Raw genomic sequence first — 22,926 nt, forward strand, 5'->3', positions numbered from 1 at the left:
TACAATACAGAGTCAACAAATTTGTATTTAGACTAGAGTTAGTAAAATAGAATCCGGGTTTTGAAGGTAAAGCAGGCAGAGCTAGCGATGTCGGCATGTGTCGACTCAAGTGGTACGTTAACATTAACATACATTGCGCTGGCCCTATCTGTTAAAAAGACACTTCCATTCTGAACAGAGGAATGAGAGTACGATGAGAATATAAAAATAAAGGAGAAATAGAACTTGAATTGCAACCTTCGCCCGAGGCAGTTCAGTGCAGTGAGAAAAAACCGACGTCCCTATTAACGATTTACTCTAAAACTAGCACCGCCCGACTTCTATTTATACTTTAATGATTTCTTAAGAGAGCATATTTGATGAATTAAAGCACTATCATATTTTTATTCATGCTGCATTACTGGGCACTGGTCAATACCATACAGCTAAATTTCAAAAATATGGAAAATAGCACTGGCTAACAAATTTAAATCGATAAAATCCTCAAGAGATCAAACTTTATTTTCCGATGCAGATGATTTCCCAGATGCAAAAAATGACACTCAACATTTTAGCCTTAGAAGGATGAACCCTAAGAAAGCATACCAAATGATACTCACTTTTTTGGAATTTAGAAAAGTGTTCCTGGTTTTAGGGTACCTAGCCCTAAAAATAGGCAGTACCTGCCTCAATTTATTAGCACCGCACTATAAATTCTATTTTAAATATTTTTAAAATTATTGGCGATTCTTTCTAAAATCTAATCCAATACCCTCTGCAAGGGTATAAAAATACACGCCTAAAAAACGAAAATAATTTGATCACTTTTGGGCATTTAGCGGCTGTATGGTATATGTTAAATTCTAGATTGCAGAACAAAGACAACATAAGAGAGAAAAATCCATAAAAAATCGGTTTACGGCAGACTGTTAGCTAATATCTTGTTGGTTTCGTATGCCAACTTCAAGATAAAGTGGTCAAATTTTGTTCGCTTTAGAGTTTTCAATTTATTCAGACTTTGGCGAAATCTAACATCTACATTAGGAAAGCTCACCTTATAACTAAAAAGAATAGTTTAAAAATAATATATTTCTAGTATATTATCGATGACCGCAATCGGTTAAGCAAAACTTGAAATAAAACTATAAATTTGCATGAAAACATGGAAAAACAGGAAAGGAAGCCATCTTCTTCATATACCCTTGCAGCTATTGCAAAAACTAAATGTTCTTGAAAACATTTAAATTATGATTGACTTGCGTGTATGTTTACATTGAAGCTATTTGAAGCTTATTTGATAGTTCCTATGGAAGCTATATGATATCGTTTTCCGATTTTAATAAAATTAAAAGCGTAATTCTGAACTGTCAAATTATTAATTAATCAGCTGCTCCTTAACATAGATAAGAGCTTCTGAATCAATGCCGACAAATTTTAAATTTAGTTGGTTCTTGGTCTCTCTCCGTTACGCCCCTATTTTCCTAAGGACCGTAAACTTCTCGCGCTCGTTATCCATTTTAATAAGTGAGGTGGAGTGAGATGCAATGAAGAGCTGAGCTGGTTGAACAGAGTTCTAAGGTTTCTTCCTTCCATTTACGGCACGCCATGCATACCAAGGTCAGCCCAAATATTTGTCATGCTTTTGTGCGAAAAGTTTTGCCTCTACGCGACCCACACTCTCCTTCATTGCACGCATATACGCAATCTCCCGGTGCAAGTTGTTTACCCGCTCAGACAGCTGTTCCCGTTGCGCGAGTTATAGTATGAAATAGTTAACGGTGATTCTTATTCATCCAATATTCAGTTAAGGTTTATATATAGACAGTTGATGTGTTCGCTTTGGTTGTTCCAAACGGAATAATTTTTTATTGTGGCTTGAGATTCAAATCAAACCTCCGCCAAAGAATTTTATGTGTTTACAATTATGTATGTGTGGGTGAGTAAATGCTAACAAGGTATTTTCTGGAGCTCTGCTGAGTGGGTGTCGTTTAGCAACATCCTGCCTTGTGCTGATGTTGCATTTCTTATGTGCATCTTATGTGGGACAACGAACGGCTAGCTGTCGGTCACTGTCCACTTGGAAGAGGGTAACACGGGGAGGTTTAGGCGGTGGCATAGTCGATGGTACCGGTACGGTAACTCCTCCCCCCCTAGAATGGAGCGATGGCCACATCTGTGGTATATCCAGAGCGACATTGTGCAGAAAAGCATTGGGGGTGAAGATTGTTTTTGTTTTTCTAATTCTCCATATTGCCAGTACCGTTATCGCTAGAAGCACCAGCATACCATATATTACGGAAAATGTGTTTCCTGTACTTTTCCCATGTACACTACTTTTTTGAGGTTTCTCATATCTTCAAGATGTAAAACTTCTAGGTTTAACTCCTGTTTAGTGTTATTTATAAGTATCTGCTTACTTATTGTAGTGGTAAGTACTATATGGTCCTCTTTATGTTCCATAACTTGGCCATCATACTTTATGCCATTTATTTCGATCGAACAGTTTGCATATTTGATTGCTAACGCCCCTGATATTGTAATATCCTCTCCACACGTGTTGTTTACAGGTAAGTTCAAAGCATTGAAAATGAATATGTGTCCATCCTCAGGTGCCAAAACCATTTCTCTTCCCTCTAGGTTTACTGAATCGCATATTGGTGGTTTGTTCGTTAAAATCTTCCTCAAGCACTCCTTTCCTTTTGTCTCAACACCCAACTCTTCGCTCTCACAAATAAAAGTTTCATGAACTTTTGAACATTGGTTGTTAAAGAAACTTATTTTATACTTATTAATTGCTACATAATTTGGTATTATTAATAAATGAGTTCCATTAATTGGAATTGGTATAACATGATATAGCTGATAAACATTTGGCTCAAAAATTGGAGCTCTTACCCTAAATATTATGTCTGTCTCATTTATTTGTGTTTGTATATTTATTAGTTCGTAAACTTGTTCATTTGAAACAATTTTGAGCCCTTGACTCTCTACAAACTGTATAATCCTCTCTAATTCTGTCTCTGCTAAAATGAATTTAGGCACAATGCGAAGTTTCGCTAACAATATGCTTTCCGCAATATTGTTTAAGTGTACTGTTAACAAATCAATACTGTAACTAATCCTATTCAAATGCTGGAGCATATGTATTTCATTGTGCTCTTGTGTTAGTTCCCTAAATACGTTATTCTTATAATTCTTTATAAACAAATTTATATCTTCCTGCTCCTTATTTATATATCTTAATTTTCGTAAACCTACTCAAGGTTTCCTGATAAAAGGTTCTTTGCTCGTCCGCTTCTTTTGTAAGAAACCTTGTTTCATTTCTCAATTCTTTTATTCTATTTCCTATTTTCTCCTCATCATATGCGTCCATATTTCCCGAAACTATTTTTATCATGCTCCCTAATCCATTAAAAATTCCTCTTTTGACCCTATTTCTTGGTTTAAGTACTTCTAGCTTCTCCTTCACCTGATACACTTTTTCCTTAACTACCTGGACTGCCTCACCTGAGAATCTAACCTTCTCTATGTCTAACAACGCGTTCTCAATCTGTGCAATATTACCTTCATAGTCCTTAAAGTTTATTATATGGTCAAACATCTTCGCTCCGACCATTACTCTTGCCTTTCCCAGTTCCATTTTTACGATCGCCTCTTCTCGTTTTAGTGCTTGCACCTCCATTGTCTGTCCATGGACTAATATGCACCTGTAACCGTGATTGATTAGTTTTTATTTTGTTTAATTCTTTTTTTAATTTTTGATTTATGTATCTTCTGTTTCTTTTTGTAACGAATGTAACCCCATTATCCTCATCTACTGTGTGTTCCGTAAACCTAGGTGTTAACTTATTTCTTCTATTCTCCTTCCTATAAACTACCTCCTCTTTTTCTAACTCCATGGGTTCTTCTCTTCCTTCATTGAGTTTTCGCGTCCTTTCCTGTTTTTGTCTTTCCAACCTGTTCTTAACTTCCTTTTAAATTTCCTCCTGATATGCATTTAACTTCCTTAAGTACTCGTGCTCTGTATCGAAATTAATTTCCCGTTCAAAAACGTGTGTTCTCCCCGAGAACAATTCGAACGGCTTCAATTTCGTACTGGAGTGTATTGAGTTATTATAAGTTAGGAAAACTTCATCTAAAACTTCCTCATGCTCATTTTCTAGTTTTAAGTCCTTCCTTGTTTTCATAATTATCCTATAAATTTCTGTCAGTGTTGAATGAAGCCTTTCAACCGGTGAATTGCTGGACGATTGTTGAAATGACGTCACATGCAATTCAATTCCGTACTGCCTACAGAAATCCTTGAATAGTGCCGAGGCATAATCTGCGCCTTGGTCACATATGATCTTTTTAGGAACGCCGTACTGACCTATGAACTTCTTTATTGATTTAACAATATTTAAACTGTCCTTGCCGGTATAGTGTATCCCACGGCAAACCTTGAAAACTTGTCTTATATTGTTATTACATAGTTTTTGTTGATTGTATATAAGTCCGTATGAACGACATCAAGTGGCTTGCACGGGGTTTCCGTATTTTGAAATACCACCTTTTGCGGTTGCCGATCATATTTCAATGTCTGGCAAGTTTGACACGCATTAATGACCTGTGTTACTCGGTTTTTCATAAATGAAAAATAAATGTCCCGTCTCATCTTCCAAAACGTTTCATCTATTCCCCTATAATTACCTGAGGTGTGATACCTTTCTATTTCTTCTCTTTGTTCACTAATATCTGTTATTTCCCGCATGAAGGTAAGACATTGTACTGCTTTATACAGTTTGCTCCTGCAAAAATAACTCTGAAACGCTTCTTCTACCTTTTTAAAAACTTCATCTGACGTGTATATCGCACACAACCTGTATGGTTTAAGCACCTCCCTAAGAATTTTTGCAATTTCCTCTTTTGTGAACTCCTTTTCTGTTATCGTCCTTCTTGTCTTGTTCTTAAAAGGTGTCACCACTGTTCTGCTTGGTGTCGACCCAACCTCAAATATTAACTGGACATTAAAGTCATTCAGTGGCTTTTCTGCCACATGAATGCAACTTAATTCCAGTTCACTTCTATGGGCCGCACAAGTAGCCTGAGTTGACTCTAGTTCACTGTTGTGAACTTGTAGTTCAATTCTGTTCAAGGCGTCTGCCACGACGTTTTGTGACCCCTTTTTGTAGGTCACCTCGTAGTCATATTCCAACAGTTGCAGCTTCCACCTCACCAACTTGGAATTTGGTTCCTTAAATCCCATGAGCCAAGTTAGTGGGCGATGATCTGTGACTATTGTGAATTTGTGACCAAACAAGTACGGTCTGAAGTGGTTTATGCCCCAAACTATGGCAAGCATTTCCTTTTCTACTGTGGAATAATTTACTTCAGCCTCATTTAACGTTCTGCTTGCAAATGCGATTGGTCGATCACCTCCCATTGCTCCTTGTGATAACACTGCACCAATAGCAAAATTGCTAGCATCTGTGGTCAAATGAAGGGTTTTGTAAAATCTGGATATTTCAACAATGGATCATTGCATAACAACGTCTTGCAATATTCAAAAGTTTTTGTATACTCCTCATCTATGATTATCTGTTGTTTTCCTTTTAGTCTCTTAGTTAATGGTTTCGTTATTTTTGCAAAATCTTTTATGAATTTCCTGTAATAGCCAATAAGTCCAAGAAATGACTTTATTTCCTTTGGTGTTTTGGGCAAAGGAAAAAGCTTTATGGCTTCAATCTTCTTTGGGTTTGGTCTGACTCCTTCTTGTGTCACTACATGCCCTAAATACTCTATCTCCTTCTTTAAAAATTCTGATTTGTCTGTTTGAAGTTTAAAATTTGCTCCACTTATCCTTTTAAAAACTGTCCTCAAATCTTGCATGTGACTTTGTAGGGACGGGGAATACACAATTATGTCATCCATGTAGACTAGACAAATCTTGCCCACCAACTCTCCCATCAGGTTATTCATCACTCTTTGAAACGTCGCTGGAGCATTTGTCAGTCCAAATGGCATCCTTACATATTCAAAATGCCCGTTATCCGTTGTAAATGCTGTTTTTGGAATGTCCTGTTTTTCCATCTCAATCTGATGGTATCCGCTAGCCAAATCTAATACCGAGAAATACATGGCTTTTCCCAGTTTATCGAGTACTTCGCCAATTACTGGCATCGGATACCTATCCTTCACTGTCTTCTCATTCAACTTCCTAAAATCTACCACCAATCTCCACTTTTGTTTTCCTGACAGGTCCATCTTCTTTGGTACTAGCCAAACTGGTGCACTCCAAGGTGAGTGACTGTGCCTAATAACTTCCTGTTCTAACAATTCCTGTATCTGATTCTTCATTTCTTCTCTTTGTTTAAATCCATATCTATATGGCTTTTTATAGATAGGAATATCGTCCGTTGTTGGAATTGAATGAGTTACCGCATTGGTAAATGTCAGTTGATTTCCCTTTGTGTGAAAAATACTTGGAAATTCCGAACACAGTTTTTTAAGGCTTGCCGCCTCTTCTGTATTTAGATGGGACATATCCAATTTTGCATGGCTTGCATCACCCCCAGCTAATTCCGTTGTGTTCATTTCCCTGCATACATACTCCTGTTTAAATGGTCTTAGCATTTCGATTTCTACATAATCTTTGGAATCATATGCAGTGACAGCCAACGGCTTTTCTAGGTATAATTTCTTTTCTTATCCTGTGAAATTGACAACTTCTAGGTCGGCCTGTCCCTTCTTTGCATAATAAATTCCACCGGTTATTTCTAACCCTTCTTCCCTAGTGTCGTTTGTATCAAAAATGAACCATTGTTTACTGAAACTGGTAAGGTGACAATTGTTTTAGTCGCCTCCTCCAGGATATGTATGTCAGTGGTCCTATTGGGCTTCAAATGGACTTTAACTGTCCCTGTCTTGGTTCTTAATACGAGATTTTCTAAATCTAAACTTGCACCTAACTTAATTAATATGTCCATTCCCAATAATCCATCGAACCAGGAATGAAAATGGAATAAAAAGAAATCAAACGATTCCCCTATTGCAATTTCCTGCAGCTCGACATCTTTTATATAACTGTTTATTTTATGACTCCCTATTGGAGTTTTAACTACAAGGTTTTCTTTCAATTTTTGCTGTTGATCTTTACTAACCATTGCGGGATTTAAATACGAATTTGTAGCTCCCGAATCTATAAATAATTTTAGTTTTTTTTCGTTATTTACTTTAACTACCACGTATGGTAATGTCGCCTGATGGGTATTCTTCCTTATATACCCTGTCTGTTTTTTGAGGCATTCTGGCAAAAATTTCCCTCGTCCTCAATGTTATTCAACTCCTGCTCCTCTTGTCTTTCTACTGTATTTAATTGCCCTGACTGCCATCGTTTGGCACCTCTAGGCCCAGTTGATGAGCATTCTGCAATTTCTTGTTTTGGCATTATTGCCTTTTTATTATACCCTGAAGAGTTAGAGGTCGACTGATTGTCATATCCTCTATTCCTAATTCCTTCCTTATTCCACCTGGGGTTCCTATTATATCCTCCTTGTTGCCTATATCCTTCATTATCTCTGTTAAAGTTGTTATTGTATCCTCTGTTTCTATTATACCCAAAGTTCTGCCTGTTATAACCCCCTGCCATACTAAAATTATTGCTCCTGGGTACCTCTTTAGACCGGTAATAAATGTCTCTCTCCTTAACCGCTATCTCGTATGCTTCCAAGAGCGTCTTCGGAACTCTTCCCTTCACGGCACTACCTAAATTGCCTTTAAGACCTGTTACGAACGCCTCCAGACACGTTTCCTCATATAACTTTTTCTTCGCCTGAATTGCGAGTTCGTATCTGTCCTGTCTATAACATTACACAATGCCTTATGTACATCAGATACCTCTGAGTAAAATAATTCTACTGTCAGTTTTTTATTTTCCAACTGGTTTAATTCCCTCAGTAAATCAGGTTCTGACCTCTTGTCTGCAAAATGGGGCTATCAAAATTCTTTTAATTACATCCCAATTTAATCCACAATTTGATTTTACCAAAATGTCATCGGCCTTTCCTTGGATTTTATTCCTTATTTGCCTAAGGATCATTAGTCCCATAGGTGTTTGATCCATCCCTCTAATCATTAAAAGGATCTCCTCTGCGTTTAAGATGAACTCGTTTATCCTTTCTTTTTCCCCCATAAAAACATGCATCGACCGGATCACGTCGGAAATTTTCACAGTACCTAACATCTCAAATGTTGCCTGTTGCATTCCTAAATTGTCCTGATGCGTCATTGTATGAGCTTCCCTGTTCTGCACTGCTCTAGAAGTTGAGGGCTCAAAATTTAACTGTTCAACTATCGTTGGCAAACTGGTAGCCTTTTTTATAACTTTACTTCTAGTCAGAGGTCTAAGTGACTCTTTGACTTTGTTAATTTTTGACATTTACAATTCTCTTTTGTTTACTCTTTCAACTATTATTTTTTTTTTTTTTTTTTTTTTTGCTTATGCTTATTATATAGTATATGTGTATCTTGATATATATGTATATATTGTATTATGTATTTTCCTAGCTTTTTCCTGATGTGTCTTTAATAATTCCTTTTCCTTAGAAGTGAGGTGTGTGTCCGTGTCTTTTATCTGTAAAATTTTGTTATTATCATTTGTTCAATTGTTTTATTACTAAAAATTTTTTGTAGTGTGTTGGAAGTGTTGTGTATGTGTTTCTTTTATTTTTTTTTAATTTTCTTTTCACCCTTCTATACCCTTGCGCGATGCAGTGGTATCAGGTTCCCTTGTATTTTTGTAACATATATATATATTCTATTATTATTGCATAATCGTCACTTTTGCGCGTTGCAGTGGTTTCTGATATGGCAAAATTTCTTCTTGTAGGTGTTATAATTTATTATATTTAACTTTGAGATTCACCAAATACCCTTGCGCGATGCAGTGGTCTTTGGGGTTTCCTTGTCTGTTTACTATTTTTTTTTTTTTTTTTTTTTTTCACGGTGCTAAAACTAACTGGAAATCCTGCGCGATGTATTTATTCCAGCCACGAGCGGACAGTCACTTGCAATATATATTTCTTTTATAATCTTTTCCTTTTTTTTTTTTTTTTTTTTTATTATTTATTGACAGGCAGAGTATCCACCCACCGACCTGGGTTTCTTTTCCTAAGCTGCATGTTTGATGTTCGCGTCCAACATCGAACTTTCGAACGTCTTACTTGCAACTCAATCCGTCGAACTAAATGGTTCGATGACGTTGCAGGTCGCCAGGTTGCGTCGCACCAGATTCCCAGTCAACACATTATTTGATTTAATTTATTCTTGCCAATGTTCTTTGTTGTTGTTTCATTTTATGCCTTTCAATTTTATCATTATTATATCTGTGCACCCTTTCTTTTTCTATTTACACCACACACCTCACTTCCTTAACATCACTATTTTAACTTACTGTTGTATATAAATTATACAAATAATTGTTTTCATCATTTCGGTCCTTCTCAGTTCTCCGGATATGTGTGTCTTTTTTTTTTTTTTTCTTCCGGCTGATAGGTCCGGCTGCGCCAGTTATACTATGAAATAGTTAACGGTGATTCTTATTCATCCAATATTCAGTTAAGGTTTATATATAGACAGTTGATGTGTTCGCTTTGGTTGTTCCAAACGGAATAATTTTTTATTGTGGCTTGAGATTCAAATCAAACCTCCGCCAAAGAATTTTATGTGTTTACAATTATGTATGTGTGGGTGAGTAAATGTTAACAAGGTATTTTCTGGAGCTCTGCTGAGTGGGTGTCGTTTAGCAACATCCTGCCTTGTGCTGATGTTGCATTTCTTATGTGCATCTTATGTGGGACAACGAACGGCTAGCTGTCGGTCACTGTCCACTTGGAAGAGGGTAACACGGGGAGGTTTAGGCGGTGGCATAGTCGATTATACCGGTACGGTAACTCGCGCGTAGATCAGATATTTTGACCTCTACGCTGAGTACCCTCTCTCCCGTCCATTTTATCTCACCCTCAATTCCGTCCAAGCGCTCCGTAAGGCTGCTGAGGATGCGCGTCTCCGCCTCCCGAACCAGGGTGGCAATTTTATTGATGTGCTCCTGCAGGCTTTCCCGTAGTGATGTAGACATCAAATCGGAGTGTTCCTGAAGGCGTACGGTGGGTCCCAGCATTGTTGCCGTGTCGCATGTTCGCCGTCGAAGCAGAAGACATTATGCGTTCTGTTTATCTTTTGCATTTTCCAATTCACTTCTTTCTCAGCTTGTTATAAATAATTATTCCATAGATTAGCACTATCGAATGGTACATAAAAAGCCGACATTTAAAAAAGCTTTAGCTGTTTGTTGATATAATTCAATTTGTTCAACAATAATTCATAAATTTCTCCTATTAACTATTCGATACTTCCGATATACTGAAATAATAGATTCATTATTAGTTTTACCTCAGTTAATGGCTAGTTTAATAATACATTTATTTTGTTTTTCATTAAATATCAAGCACAAAAGATGCCAAAAACAGTGCTGTCAATCCAATGCCGAAAAGTTAAAATCTTATAGAGTTTATGCATTTCTGTAGCTCGCTTGACTTCGGCCGATTTTAATAAATTTTTATTACGTGTACTGGTTGCTATAGTTATATGTTTATGCTTTGAGTTCCTTTATTCGTTAATTTTCACTTATTTTTTCCGAATTCACCCGACTTTCATGTCCGCAGGTTTTGCCACCCTTCTTTTATTATTTAAATTTGGTTTGCTACGCCATTACAGTAAATTGTAAATTCACAACAAAAAAAAAAAACTAAGACAGCTTAACTCTTCTGGTCTAAGATTAGAGGTTCTTAGCCAACTGGCGAATTTAACATTTGACAATACATAGGTTACAACAGAATTGATTTTGGACATTCTATTCGACTAAGTAGTAAACTCAGCGTCACCGATCTGGTCTGAAGCGCTGGATTCTAAATGGCCAAAATAGGAAACTGCTGTCCTCAGCACGTCCGTTTGGTCCGGTGGTTGGATGGAAAATATGGAGCTGGCGGATATAACTAACCCCGCTACGGAAATCAGTGTCGCGAGTTTTTCCTGACATTACCCTTTTCATAAATGCTTAATATTAAGACATCCCTGATGAAAAAACACTACCTAAAAAATTATGTTACAATTTGAATTGGTAATATATTTCGTTTTCCACAATCGCTGCATACCCTTACGCTGAGTGCTATTTTGGAGACTTAGGCGTCCCACGGTCCCTATCATTCAAACTTTCGGTCGTGTTTCCAGTTTGTTTTTTTTTAGTCAAGCGCCATTACACCGACTTTACAATGTCTTAACATTTCAACGCACATATTGTGCTCTGTGCTTTATCCATTTTGAACCCTTTGAAAATTTGGTTTTCATTTTATAAAAATTTAAAATGCTAGTGGAAAATTCTACAGAACTAAGATTTCAAAAATCCTTTTTAGTAATAAATAATTATTGCCTTTAACGTCGTCTTAGGTCATGTTTTATAGAATATAGTATTTTTTTGTATAGCTGAAAGGGTAAACAATCCTCGGCTTGCCGAAGCTTTCTTTCTTTCTTGTTGTAAATAAAACTCACATACGATGGTTTATGTTCTTAATATTATTTTCAGAAAAACAATGCATAATTTTTTGATATCAAACTATCTTTCAAAGGAAATTTTGAACTTAAAAAATATTATAAAAAATGAAAACCTAAGAAAAAGAATTAAAAGAGCACAAAAGGATATACATATCGAAGATAAATCAAAATGTTCCATTCCAAACTCTACTGACGACTACATTGAAATGTTATTGCTTACCGGTTTTTCGCAGTACAAACCATGGCTAAAAAGGTATTAAGTTTAAATTAGATTAAAACTGTGCAACAAGTCTAGGTCGATGAAAAAATGCATTGGTGCGACTATAAAGGTCTGATAAATTTGTGCCGAATACGACTTTATTCTCGCAATTTCTCCTTCACCCTCAGTTTTTTAGAAAATGGACCTCAGCTAAAAATCTCGATTTTACGAGTACTTTTACTATAATAGTATTTTTAAGTTAAGATATCGAGCACACCGCTACTGTTGGCTTTTGCTTGCAATTGCCTCCGTACTTTTATTTTTCCTATAAAATATACAGCTAAAATTATTGTATTTACAATTACCAATATTAAGGATAGTCATATTAAGATGATGAAAATCAAACTAATGTAGTCTTAACTTGTGTGTTTTAAATCATTCATTTCGATTAATTTATTTTTACCTTATGTTTAATTATTGGTGTACCTAACGGTTTCAAAACAAATTAGGTTTTTTTTTTATCTCACCTATATATGACAATAATAGTTTCCCTTGATATTCTTGATGAGCAACCAAAATATTGTAGTAACCCTAGACCACGCCAAAATACTTGCGAAGCTATTATAACAAATAATGACGCAATCCATTAAAGCACCAACCGAATGCCTTTCCAGCTTTTATAGCTGAACCCACATCACACGACTATCTCATCAAATTGAAATTATTTCGAAGTAGACTTTACCTTACTATCCAGAAGCTTATGGAAGATACGCCTATAAAACGAACTGAACGATTCATGAACAGACCCTTTGGACCTCTCAAAAAACAGAAGAAACAAGATGACACCACGCTTTAGTAAGCACAAAGCTTTAAAAGACACGGGAGTAACACTCCACACTATTAGGACGCAAAAACAACATAAATAGAAAATTAGAAAACTCACAATACCACTAAACGGCATTTAATCTTGCATTAAAAAAGAGCAGGAATACAACATTTGTGTGTAATCCGTGTTATCAGCCGCAAAAGCCCATCGTCTTTGTGTAATACAGTGTCGCGTAGTCGTTGATTTTCATCAAGATGCCGGCAGATCAGAAAATAATCCTTGGTCAACAGCAAGAATTTACAGCAGCTCTTATTGAACAACAACGAACACGGATGCAAGAAATCCTAGAAAAAAAACGCTTCTCAAGTTGCTAGTGATTCAAGCCACGCGGGTGAATTATCTATGTGTCCTTCATTCCACAAATTCGACAAAGACAATAAAAATTGGGAGTCATATCTGGAACAATTATCGCAGCACTTCAACGCATATTCGGTTAGTGCAGAACGAAAACAAAAAACCTATTTCCTTTCACGGTGTGGTGTTAAAATATTCGAACTATTAAAAAATCTATTCGGGAGTAACAATTTAAACACATACATATACAAGCAGCTCACAGACAAGCTAACGGAGCATTTTACCACAAAACGTCATATTGTAGAAGCTCGCTACGAGTTTTTCAAACGAGAGATGAAGCATTCACAAACACTTAGAGAGTGGGTAGCCGACTTGCGCGGGGTCGTTCGTGAATGCCAATTTGTGTGCAACGCAAACGGTGGTTTGTAAAATTATGTAGATGAGATGATACGAGATCAAATCATAGTACATACTCCGTATGATGCAGTCCGGGCATCTGCTCTTCAAAAGTCACAGCCAACTCAGAAACCTATGAGACAACAACAAAAACCGTTGCAGCGCTAAAAGAGAACGTATACAAATAGGATCCAATCAATGCGATCCACACATTCACAAAAAAGCCAGCAAGCAGTGGAAACGATGCCAGATCGTTTAAAGGTGATCTTAAATGGCCGAGTCAAGTAAATAACAGGGAAGCAAAGTCCAATAAGAACGAAGCAAACGAAGTCGAAGTGATCGAAGCAGTTTACAGTGTCAGGGGACAAGTAAAATGTCAACAAAACAAAAAAATAATGTATCTCGAAATATTAAAATAAGTGATCTCATTTCTAATGGATTCCGGAGCAACAGCATCCGTGATAAGCTCCAATACATACGCCCGAGTTTTTCATGCGTTTGGACATACTCCAATACCAATACTAGGGGAGTTGCACACTGTCGCAAAATGCGGAGAGAAAAAGAAACAAGTGGTCATAATCGTGGAAAATATAGAAACATCGACTTATCTCTTCGGCATGGATCTATTTAATGTTTTTGAATTTGATATCATGCAAGTATCAAAAATTTTTGAGGTGCATAATGACAAAGTAAGTGACCTCTGCAACAAGTACAGCGAAGTGTTTGAACCAGCCATGAGTGTCATTAAAGACTTAAAAGCCAGCGTATTTTTAAAATCTTCAGCCACACCAAAGTTATATAAAAGCCGCCAAATTCCGTTCGCTCAAATGGACAAATTTAAAGCCGAAGCAGACAGACTCACACAAGCCGGAATTTGGAAACCAGTCAAATTCAGCAATTGCGCATCCCCAATCGTGCTCGCACCTAAGCAATATTCGTATTTGTGGCGATTTTAAACAGGCAGTCAACTCACAAACCGACGTCGAACAGTATCCGTTACCAACAAAAGAAGCTCTATATCACATCATTCGTCATGGTAAACAGTTCAGCAAGATAGACCTCAAGGATGCCTATCTCCAGATGGAATTAGATGAGGCTTCGAAGGAAATCATGGTGGTAAACACACCACTGGGCCTATTTCAATATCAGCGTCTTCCTTACATGACCAGCCATCTTCCAAAGATACCTCGACCAACTTCTAAAGGGAATAGAAGGTTGTGGCAACTATTTAGATGACAACATCATCTCAGCACAAGCGAGGAACATCTGAACCGAATCGACCGAGTTCTCAAGAGAACGGCATCAGATGCAAAAGGCAAAAATGCTTCTTTTTCAAGGACGAAATAGAATATTTAGGGCGAAGAATCAGCGCAAACGGCATTCTCCCAGACAACATAGACTCGGGGTAGTCCTTTTACATCTTCAGCCAGATGGCGGAGAGAGACCCATTGTTTTCGCATCTTAAACGCTCGACAAGTATCAGGTTAAATACAGCCAAATCGAAACGGAAGGACTTTCCGTAATATATGGAGTAAAGCGTTTTAACCAATACCTTTATGGCAGAAAGTTGATCCTGATCACAGACCACAAGCCATTTGTTACCATTTTTAATCTCCGTCTGTCCGTCCGTCTGTCCGTCTGGACGTATGTTTCAATACCGTTTGCGAGCTCAGCTTCAAAGCTAGTGATCTGAATCTTTCGTCCTAAATCATGTGCAGGCAGATAAAGTTTTAAAAGCGCCCCGTTCGGACGTCTATATCCCACAGCTCCCATAGGAACAATCGGATATAACTTGCACGAACTGAAGATATTTCGCACAGTGTAAAAATTATTGACATGCATCTTTCGACGTCTTTTTTATGCATACCTTGATCAGGGTAAAAGCGCGTGCCGATCGGACGTCTATATTCTTTAGCTCCCATAGAAACAAAATTGTGAAATCGCTTAAAATTTCGCACAGTATATAAGCTTTTTCGGCAAAGTCTGCAAGGATATTATTCGGCTTGCTTCCGTCCTCTTTAATTTACATTTTATGCTTATTTGCATGTCCCCGTAATTTGAGGACGCCTCCTAGTCATGGTATTAGTGTACTTAAACAAAAAAATATTAATTTTAGGTCTCCTGTACAAGCCGAAGCTTATATACCCTTGCAACTATTGCAAAAATTAAATATTCTTGAAAACATTAAAATTATCATTTACTTGCGTATATGCTTAAAAACATTGAAGCTGTGATGATTTGAAGCTCAATTATTCAATTATCGTTTTCCGATTTTAATAAAATTAAAAGCGTAATTTTGAACTGTCAAATTATAGATAGTTCAAAAAGAATTAAAAAAAAAATTAATACATAGAAAAGATAAATTAAAAAAAAAAATGTTTTTAATATTTTTATTGTTCCTATGGGAGCTTTATCTTATAGTCGTCCGATTTTGATGAAATTTAAACCGTAATTATGAAATATTTAATTTAATTACTAAATGTCGAAGAACTAAAAAAAAAAAAAAAAAAAAAAAGTAATACTTTTTTAAAGTTTTTTTTCCAATTGTTCCTATGGGAGCTATATGCTATAGTCGACCGATCCAATCGAAAGATTGGATTAGAAAGACAAGTTTTAAGAAAGTTTTATGCAGATAGCTTTATAACCGAGAGACTAGTTTGCGTAGAAACGAACGGAAAGACTGACGGACAGACGGACGGACAGCCGGACGGACAAACGGACGGACAGACGGACATGGCTAGATCGACTCTCCTAGTGATGCTGATCAAGAATATACTTTATATGGTCGGAAATGTCTCCTTCACTGCGTTGCAAACTTCTGACTGAAATTATAATACCCTCTGCAAGGGTATAATTAAAAAAGAAATTAATTTTTTTTGTTAAAATAGGCGACTAAATTGTTTTTTTAAAGACAAACGTAAAGAAAGCTATATATTAGGTAAATGACGTTTAATTTGCATTCGAAAATTATATCAAAAACAATTTTAAAATAAAAGCTAACACTAAAATTAAATAAAAAAAAATAAAAAAAAACAATTTTATTTAACCGTACAATTTGTATTACAAGGTTTCGCGCTTTCAAAAAATCAATTTTTTTTATTATACCCTTGCAGAGGGTATTATAATTTCAGTCAGAAGTTTGCAACGCAGTGAAGGAGACGTTTCCGACCCTATAAAGTATATATATTCTTGATCAGCATCACGAGGAGAGTCGATCTAGCCATGTCCGTCTGTCCGTCCGTCTGTCCGTCTGTCCGTCCGTTTATATGCAAACTAGTCTCTCAGTTTTAAAGCTATCTGCATGAAACTTTCCCAAAAGTTGTCTTTCTATTGCAGGTAGTATATAAGTCGGAACGAGCCGGATCGGACGACTATAGCATATAGCTCCCATAGGAACAATCGGAAAAATAAATGAAAAAAAATTATAACTTTGCTGTTTTTTAATTTTTTGTTTAGTTCTTCGACATATAGTAATGGTAAAATATTTCCGCTTTACGGTTTAAATTTCATCAAAATCGGACGACTATAGCATATAGCTCCCATAGGAACAATCGGAAAAATAAATGAAAAAAAATTATAACTTTGCTGTTTTTTAATTTTTTGTTTAGTTCTTCGAGATATAGTAATGGTTTAATATTTCAGAATTACGGTTTTAATTTCATCAAAATCGGACGACTATAGCATATAGCTCCCATAGGAACAATCGGAAAAATAAATGAAAAAAATTATAACTTTTCTGTTTTTTAATTTTTTGTTTAGTTCTTCGACATATAGCAATGTTTAATTATTTCAGAATTATGGTATAAATTTTATCAAAATCGGACGTCTATAGCATATAGCTCCCATAGAAATAATAAAAATATATAAAATAACTATCTAATAATTGAGCTGCAAATAATCATAGTTTCAATGTTTTTTTTTAGCACATACTCAAGTAAATCATAATTTAAATGTTTTCAAAAGTATTTAATTAATGCAATAGCTGCAAGGGTATATGAACTTCGGCTTGCCGAAGTTTGCTTTCCTTCTTGTTTTATTATTGAATTCTACAACATCTCTAGATCATTGAATTTTCAAGTTGATCCCAGTGATAGAATTGGAGATACAGCTTTGAAAAGTTGTGCGCTCGCTTCCCACTTTTATTGTCACTTGAAACTTTAAATGCATTTTTCTCGCGAACTACTCTACTCTTAATGAAATTTTCCCAAGGTCTTCGAGATATAATTAACAAGGTCTTGATCGAACGATTTTTTTCAATACATCAATTTAAAAAAAAAACTACGAAATTTTTACCAAAACTGACATATTTTGTAAAAATGTCTGTCTAAAATTCAATTTTAATTTTTTTTTGTCCTCCGTCTTATATTCTTAACTTAAATATATATTTTTTATTTCTTACTTCTGATATTCCTGCAAAATTTTCTGCTTTAATGCGGAGAGATCATTTTTCTCTTGGAAAAATGCCGGAAATTACGCCGTAATAGCTGAGTTTTGAATATGTACTTTTTTTATTTTACATACAACCCTGTTCCAGTTTTCACTTAAGAAAGATTCCCACGGATTCGAATTTCCCAGACCTGTTCCAATTTTCACTTCCGAAAGATTTGCCCGGAATCTAAGTTCCCCTGTTAATTCTTTGTTAACTTCCGCAAAGAACTCACGGGAACTTTTCGCCAAGCATTTGGCTAACGGATTCAGATCCGAAAAAACAGAAATTAATTCTTTTAAAATACTTTGCTACATATCATAAGAACACCTACAGACATACGGATGAACTACAAAACGGACACTGACAATTGCGCTCATTGATATAGACATATACTAGGGAAAGAAAAATTAGTTAACAACTCCACGTCACCTGACGCAGACGTGTAAATTAAATGTATGTCAAATGTAAATTGTTTTCTGTTTGTTAAGAATATTAAAATCGTTGTTATTATTTTATAGTTGTCCTGAAGACGGTTGCCGAAGAGCATCCCAAATATATTGACAAACAACCAAAATTAAAAAAATTATGTTATTTTTTCAACATCCTGACCTCGAGCCGGCTAACAATTAATATACTTTGGAAAGGTCGCCAAAACCAACTAGATATTTATTCAACTTTAAAAAAATATTTTCATTAAAATAAAACAAAACAAGAAAGGAAGCAAACTTCGGCAAGGCGAGGTTCATATACCCTTGCAGCTATTAAATATTCTTTAAGACTGTTCAGGCCACGAAGGAGCACCCGGTATTCCCGGCTTTCCGCTCTCCCCATCTGCTCTCCGCTCTCACCCAGCTTCCCTTTTCCCCACCACGAAGTCTCCATGAAGTCTCCACTGCGCTCTCAATAGCATTAGAATAAGTTAGAATAGTCAGTTCGATTTTCATAGTGAATAAAAGTGGTTGCGCCCACACCCCTACTAAACACCGAAACACCTACGACTCGTCATTCAACTACAGGACCTGTGCACCTTCCAGGACCCTCCAGAGGACTCGGCCATCCCCCTCTACGTTCATTTTTGGTCCTTCGAGCCGGATAAACCCTTTCTTTTGTAGGCGTTTTCCATTAACCAGTTTTTTTTCTTCAATTTTTGTTGCTTTCTTGTATGGTGTTTCGTCCCGCCAACGGCCCCACATTGCTTGTGCTGGGATCTGAGCAATTCCTGTCGTCATTACCAGAGTCCCGACGAGTAGCCGCCTGGTGGGACACGGTTCTTGTTGATCACCGGAGTGTCGCCATTCGAAGACTCCTGGCGCTGGTGGAAGTCGTTGCCTCCTGCCTTGTAGCCCTCGCCTGTGACAGGATTTCCCTCTGATCTCGAGCCGTTGTTCATCTTGAGGTTCTCGGTCGAGGACGACACCGAAGACGAGGCAGAGGACACCGATCCGCTCTTGCCGTTGTAGTGGCCATTGGTGGTCAGCAGCTTCTGGGCGGCGGCTGCCTCTGAGTTCTGTCCGCCAAAGGGAATGCTGCTCTTCATGTGGTTCTTGCCGGGCGTGATCGGGCGGGAGGGTTCCCCAAACAGCCGAGAGTGGGAGTCGACGGTCTTCTGGCCGCGACTTGGTGCATCACCGTTGTTTTTCACTCCATTATCTTTCTCGGCAGCGAATATGTTGGACACCATGCGATTCTTTACATTCCTGGGGGTCTGGGGCATCTCCGATCCAAAGATGTCGCTCGATCCGCCGCCCGGAGGCCTCAGCACCTTGCTGCTGGCCTGATTATCGGTACAATCAAAATTTGAGATCATCTTGCTGTTTAGCCGTAATTTGACGCTTGGTAACAATTGAATAAAACTGGCACACACGCGATGACGTGAAACACACAAAATGCAAGTGGGAAATGCACACAAAACGAAGAATAAGAGTCCAAAGGCAGATGCCGCGGCACGTTCGTTCAGTTCGAAAGGCGAAAAAATTACATGCAACCATACATTTACATTTTTCCCGTCGGCGCTGCAAATAAAATACAAAATTGTCCAATCGCATTTTTTACTTACATATTACTCTCTGATCTACTTACATTTTTAGTCTCTGAGCGAAAATACATATTTGCAGAGGCTTCAGACTTACATATTTTTTCTCTGAGCGAGCACACATACTTACAGAAGCTTCATACTTGCATATTTTTCTCTGAGCGAGTGTACATATTTACAGAGGCTTCATACTTACATATTTTACTCTGAGCGAAAATACACATTTACAGTGCAGCCTCTTACATATGGTTATTTGACCAAAATACATATATGAATATTTGATTTCAGCTATTCTTGGGCGGAGGTGCAGAAAGAAACAGGTGGCTTATGCACAAAATCAATATTTGTTTTGTTTCTCGTCTGGGTAGTTGAAAAATTCCAATTCCAATTCCAACATTCCGGAAAAGCCCGAGTCCATAAAAAACTCCGAGATACTATATTCATGGGCGGATGTGCAAAAATAAACAGGAGGCTTATGCACAAAAATCAATATTTGTTTTTTTCTCGTCTGGGTAATTGAAAAATTCCAATTCCAATTCCAACATTTCGGAAAAGTCAGAGTCCATAAAAACTCAAAAATACAAATTTTTCAAGTAGCGTCCCCCATTCCAATCGTTCCACACACCTACAATTCCGCATATTTGTTTTTTTTTCTCGTCTGGTTAATTGAAAATTTCCAATTCCAACATTCCGGAAAATCCCCAACCCATAAAAACTTCGCAATACTATTTTTTCAACTCGTTCCACACACCTACAATTCTGTCTTTTTCACATCCAAACTGACACAACTAAAATACCATTTTCAAGTGGCGTGTCCTATTCCAATCGTTCCACTCACCTACAATTCCGCATATTTGATTTTTTTCTCGTCTGGTTAATTGAAAATTTCAAATTCCAATTTCAACATTCCGGAAAAGTCCGAGTCCAAAAAAAACTAAAAAATACCATTTTCAAGTAGCGTGATCCATTCCAATCGTTCCACACACCTACAATTCCGCATTTTTTCATCCAAACTGACACAAACATAGTGTGGCGAGATCCACAGCTATTCGCGAGCGTTTTTTGGTCTTAGTATGCCCGGTGGAGACGATAAGAAAAAGGTATCTGCTTCCCCCTTGAGCAAAACCAAGTTCACGCTCTCGCCGCTGGCAACCAAAAGCTCCAAGAGCCCACCAAGCATCGTGGTGAAGCCGGCTACGCCAAAAACTCCAAGTTCATTAAGTCCAAACGCCAAACCCGCTACTTCCAGTTCAAGGGTGACTCGATCCATACAAAAAATGGCTTCAACTGCTTACGAGTTAGCTTTAAATAAGTTCATTGCGGTCTCAGATCGTCTAAGCGATCTCGAAAGCAGAACCAACACTCCTGGGAACGAAACTCCAAGCGTTTCCATGCTCCAAATCCGTCGGGAGCAAGTCCGAGTGTTATGGGACAAGGTGGAGAAAGAGTACGACGTATACTCAGAGTGCATTACGGCAGCAGGCGAGGATGCAGCTTCCACATTGCCCATTCTCAAGTCAAAGTATAACTACTGTTATACAGTGTATGAGAGATACGCCGCTCAGCTCACAGATATAATCCAACAGGGCACAGCTCCGCCAGCTCAAGCTCAAGCCCCTGCCCAGAACTATATCTCCTCTGGCTGTCGGCTGCCTCCGTGCGACACAGAGGTTTTCTCAGGCGATTACCTACGCTGGCCCACTTTCCGGGACCTTTTTACAGCGATATACATAAATAATCCAAGGCTCACGCCTGTGGAAAAGCTGTTCCACTTAAACGCTAAAACGAGCGGTAACGCGCATGCCATAATCGCAAATTCCCCTCTCACCAACGATGGCTTTCGCTCAGCTTGGGATAACCTAACTGAGCGGTTCGACAACAAGCGATTGCTAGTAAATAGCCAGCTTAAAATCCTCTTCAACCTCCAGTCGATTTCGCAAGAATCTGGGGCAGCTCTAAAGGAACTGCAAACTACGATTCAAGGCTGTCTGAACGCCTTGGAACTGTCCGGAATCCTGATTACAGATTGGGACTGCATTCTTGTCTATATGTGTTCGTCAAAGCTCCCCAAGCTTACACTTTCCTTATGGGAGCAGTCTTTGCACGATAAAGCCGCAATTCCAAAATGGGTTGACCTGAACACCTTTCTCACTGAGCGCCATCGAACCCTCGAGGCCATAGATGACGTGCGACCTTCTGGGTCAAGTCATTCGCAGTCCAAAGCAACGAACGCTAGCGGGTCTTTAAGCAGAATAAATTCTTATGAGACTAAGATAGTTCCGAAACCGAGACGTTGCGATCTGTGCTCAAGGGAAAGCCACCCTATACGCACTTGTCCACGTTTCCTCCAAATGACAGTAGACGAGCGGGCCGCCTATATCCGAAACAAGCAATTGTGCTTGAACTGCTTTGCCCGAGGGCACCAGCTTCGGGACTGCACAAGCACCCACAGCTGCTTCACCTGCCGCAGTCGCCACCATACGCTGCTGCACCGAAGCAACCCTTTTGCCAGCCCTCCAAGTCGGCCTGATGTTCCCATGTCACGACCAGCAACTTCGACAGAAGGCTCAGCCGCTTCCGATGACCAGTCGGGAGTGCAAGTCTGTTTTGCGTCAGGTGCAAGATCGGTTCTGCTGGGGACAGCCATCATCAATATTTGCCACCTGGGTTTGAATTTCCAAGCTCGTGCCCTTATCGACTCAGGATCCGAAGCAACATTTGTGACAGAGCGTCTGTTCAATCTTTCCAAATTACCCTTCCAAGTCGTCCAAGCCCAAGTCTCAGGCTTAAATCAGACAGTGTCCGCCCAGTCCAAGAAGCTCTGTCATTTTACAATCAGATCTCCAAGTAGGCCCGCTCTGCAGTTAGAGACGTCAGCCTATGTCCTTCCTCAACTGGCAGGGAATCTGCCTTCCTACCCAATTCCGCAAGACTTTCTTCGAAATCTTCCCGATTTACCATTGGCGGATCCGAAGTTTTATGAGAGCGCACAGATAGATGTTCTGATAGGAGCCGACATTCTGCCTTCGGTTCTCCTAAATGGGGCAAAAACCAACATCTGTGGCTCCCTCCTTGGACAAGAAACAATTTTCGGGTGGGTGCTCACTGGGCCAGTATCCGCTTCC

At 38.1% G+C, this 22,926-nt stretch overlaps 2 protein-coding genes across 3 annotated transcripts in view; one reads left to right on the forward strand and one right to left on the reverse strand.

The window, feature by feature from the left end:
- The window catches only part of LOC128264974 (uncharacterized), a 62,746-nt gene that overhangs the window by 28,324 nt on the left and 11,496 nt on the right, over positions 1-22,926 (forward strand). Inside the window, exon 1 of one of the 2 annotated variants that reach the window (XM_053000723.1) lies at positions 11,605-11,818. The exons of the other annotated variant lie outside the window; for it this stretch is intronic. Coding sequence (XP_052856683.1) covers positions 11,772-11,818 — 47 coding nt within the window. The 5' untranslated portion in view covers positions 11,605-11,771. Of the gene's footprint in view, positions 1-11,604; positions 11,819-22,926 lie in introns of those variants that run through there. 2 annotated transcript variants of the gene reach the window in all.
- LOC128264973 (microtubule-associated protein Jupiter-like) lies at positions 18,910-19,731 on the reverse strand. Its single transcript, XM_053000722.1, has one exon. The coding sequence runs from the start codon at positions 19,574-19,576 to the stop codon at positions 18,998-19,000; it is 579 nt and encodes a 192-aa protein (XP_052856682.1). The 5' UTR covers positions 19,577-19,731; the 3' UTR covers positions 18,910-18,997.

This window comes from Drosophila gunungcola, unplaced genomic scaffold (genome assembly GCF_025200985.1).
Source record: "Drosophila gunungcola strain Sukarami unplaced genomic scaffold, Dgunungcola_SK_2 000087F, whole genome shotgun sequence".
Lineage (NCBI taxonomy): Eukaryota > Metazoa > Arthropoda > Insecta > Diptera > Drosophilidae > Drosophila > Drosophila gunungcola.